Genomic DNA, 3,209 nt, shown 5'->3' on the forward strand with positions numbered 1-3,209 from the left:
TTAAAAGTAAACCTGAAAACTAAAACTTAAGTATATAGCTTTTTTAAAAAGTTAGTATATTTCAAGTTTTCTGTTTAAAAAAATTGTGAAACGATACAGCTGTAAAGTGCATCTTCTCAATGAAAGTAGTATCTTGTGTAGGATTTTATTCTGTCTTTCAATGTTGAATGGCTTTAGAGTCTACACTGCATGCTACAGACTTTTCAAAAGCGTCTCTTGAGATCTTGCAGAAGAAATGATAGTCTTGCCCAAGATTAATTCATAATGTCTCTCTTTCAGGTTCATGTTGGGGAGAGGTCTAAAACGCAAGCTGAGTGACTATGAGGAGAACATGGCTGGTCTCTCGAGTGCCTTTGATTCCAGTCGAAATCTGCCATATCCGCTTAAGAGGCAGTTGGTGCTTAATATGTGCCTCACCAAGTTACAGACGTACAAAATGCTGGTGGAACCAAACTTGCACCGCTCTGTCCTCATAGCCAACACAGTACGGCAAATTCAAGAGGAAATGAGACAAGAGAGTAATCAGCAGCCGATTAATGTCTGCCTTGGCATTACTCCTAGTTCCCACAGCTATACAGGGGTGGAGTCATCTGGGATTTCTCTTCAGTTGCCTTCAGGTATTAGTCAGCAAGAATCTAACTGTTGCGACTTGCGGTCTGTAGAAGACCCAATTGAAAATAGCCTGCTGATAGTTTCAGATGATGATATGTCATCTGCTATTTCATCTATTCTGAAGGATTTAGACTTTGTAGAAGATATAAGCCCACCTACTTGTCTGGTTCCTACTGGAGATGACCAGCCAAAGTTTCCAGAAAATACTGGTCTAAAACTAGAAGATGATAGACAGGATTTGAAGGGAGCTGAATGTGTGTTTGGTTCCTTTGAGATTTCAAATTCAACTAGTTACTTGAAGGATTTGGCAATAGATGACATTTTTGAAGATATTGACACTTCAATGTATGATTCAGACTTCTGTTGCCCTCCACTAATGCCGCCCAGACCACCATCTCTTGCTACAGAAGAACCATTGAAAACCTTTCCATCTTGTAATTCTTCTTCAGCAAGCAACATTCAGATATGTAGAACAGATCTGAGTGAGTTGGACCACATCATGGAGATTCTGGTTGGATCCTGATACTTGTTTTACCCAAAGATACTTTTTAACTGCCACTTTCATTTGGTTTCAGGATAAAAGCCACTGGAAAAGTTGTAAAGAATTCTTTAAAACACAAACTAAAGATAATTTGTCCGTAGTGGGATTTTCTAAAAAAAATCCAAAACTTATAAACCAAAAAAGTGGCAGATTTTTTTTTAAAAAAAAAAGAAATATTTATTTATCAGAACTGTGCAATCATCTTTTTCCTTCCAGGGTGTATGTGGAACAATAGGCACATACCCTTATCACCCCTCATGCCTCTTTCAATAAACTTTTTTATGTGCAATTTTTAATTTGTCAGAAGAATTTACATGCAAAACAAATTTCATATGAGATGATCTTTTAGAAAGCCTCCACTTTATTTTTAATATCAGAGTCTATGCCAGGTTGGCATACGTCAAGTTGCATAGTTGGATTGTGTGGATTGCAGACGCATTACTAGAGATGGGTATATTTTAAAAATGAGACACACTTTGCTTTCTTTTGGTCAGAAAAGCAGATCAAGACACTTATCAATGAAGTCTCTTGCATTTTCTAAAGCATTCAGAACTATTTATTTTTGTAAATTTTATAGTCTTTCTACATTTTACTACGTTATTTCATCATAGTTCAAATATAATGGACTTCTAGTTGGATGTGTTTAGCACTACCTCTGAGCTGAAATGCTTTAACTCTTTCCAGTGCTTCATCTAAGACTGCAGATCTTTGTTTTTATTTTTTTTTCTGGGAGAAAGTACTTCTAACTCATTAAGCTGATCCTTTGACAGTGACCTAGCTGATTTGTGAAATCAAGGGTATTCAATGTTTAAAAACTTTTAAGTATTTACAAATGTAATTTATATGTAGATTGTGCAATTTAACATTTTTCTGTCAGTATTACGTGCTTAGATTTTGAATAATCTTGGCGTTCTTTAAATTAAAACTTACTATGTACAGGTAGCTTTTTAATCTGTTTTGGAAAACACTGTCCTTCAACCCTGCTTTCACTACAAAGTTTAAGATGATTTTTATGTGCAATATTATTTAAAAAGATACACATTTTTATACCTGGCCTTGCGGAAAGAAACGCTTCAAACTTAAAACTTCTAGCACCTTTGGAGGATACTCAAGAGAGCCAACATTTCTGTATCCTTTAAGAAACAAAGTTGAGAACACTTCTTACGACACCAGTGCTTACTGCTTTGAATACTCCTGGAACACTCATTGCTATGTGGTGAGGCAGTGTTGATGACTAAGTACCACAGCATGGCTGTGTCTTTGAGAGCTCAGGGGTCTGACTTCTCGGATGCGGTGTCAGGGCTGGGGCCTGCATGGGCTTTGGAAGCATCATGGTGGTTGCTGCTGATGCTGCAGATTGCGCTGGGGAAGGAGGGGTGTGTGTGTATGGCAGGTGTGTATATAAGTATATATAAACGCACTCATTAACTGAAGATGAGATTTGCGGTGAGAACTATTTTTCTGTCAGATAGTTTGGATACTGTGTTTCAGCTTGAACTGAGGTCGATATTGATCCTTGCTATCGTCTTCTAAATTACACACTTGCACATTAGCTTTTGGTTTGTTTTTTATTTTCTAATTATAAAACTTCTACTTTGTTCTTGAAAGCTGCAGCACCTGTCTTGTAAGAAATGCAGTTGTAAAGGTTTTGCTTTGGTTTGTTGGTTTTGGGACTTTTTGTTGTTGTTGTTCTGCTGAAACTTTTCATGAATGGGGGGCATCGGCAGAGGAAAAAAAATGTTGCCTGTGTGTTGCATCTCACCAGAAGCTGAAATCCTGGCCCTGTTGAAGGGGCCAGGGTGTCAACTAGTATTTCTAGTCTTAACTGATGCTGTGGCACACCTAGCTTGTGCAAAGATCTCCATTTTTTACTGTGACTATTTTGGTTAACAGTTAGCTGCCAATATAATTTGGTATCCCAAACCAATGGAGAACCAGTTCAGGTCACATCCTCGCAGCCATCTGGGTTGTTTAGCAACCGAAGGGTATAAATGTATTTATATGCATATAATGTATTGATTCTAATATAAAACTTCTGATCTAAAGTATTTTGAAT

The 3,209-nt window shown here is 37.3% G+C and overlaps 1 protein-coding gene across 1 annotated transcript; it reads left to right on the top strand.

Annotated features, from left to right (window-relative positions):
* The first annotated feature begins 273 nt into the window (after positions 1 to 273).
* On the top strand, positions 274 to 1,135 carry LOC104160320 (SERTA domain-containing protein 2-like). The gene has a single exon (XM_009698412.1). The coding sequence runs from the start codon at positions 284 to 286 to the stop codon at positions 1,133 to 1,135; it is 852 nt and encodes a 283-aa protein (XP_009696714.1). The 5' UTR covers positions 274 to 283.
* Positions 1,136 to 3,209: the final 2,074 nt, after the last annotated feature.

This window comes from Cariama cristata, unplaced genomic scaffold (assembly GCF_000690535.1).
Source record: "Cariama cristata isolate BGI_N322 unplaced genomic scaffold, ASM69053v1 scaffold38294, whole genome shotgun sequence".
NCBI classification, from domain to species: Eukaryota; Metazoa; Chordata; class Aves; order Cariamiformes; family Cariamidae; genus Cariama; species Cariama cristata.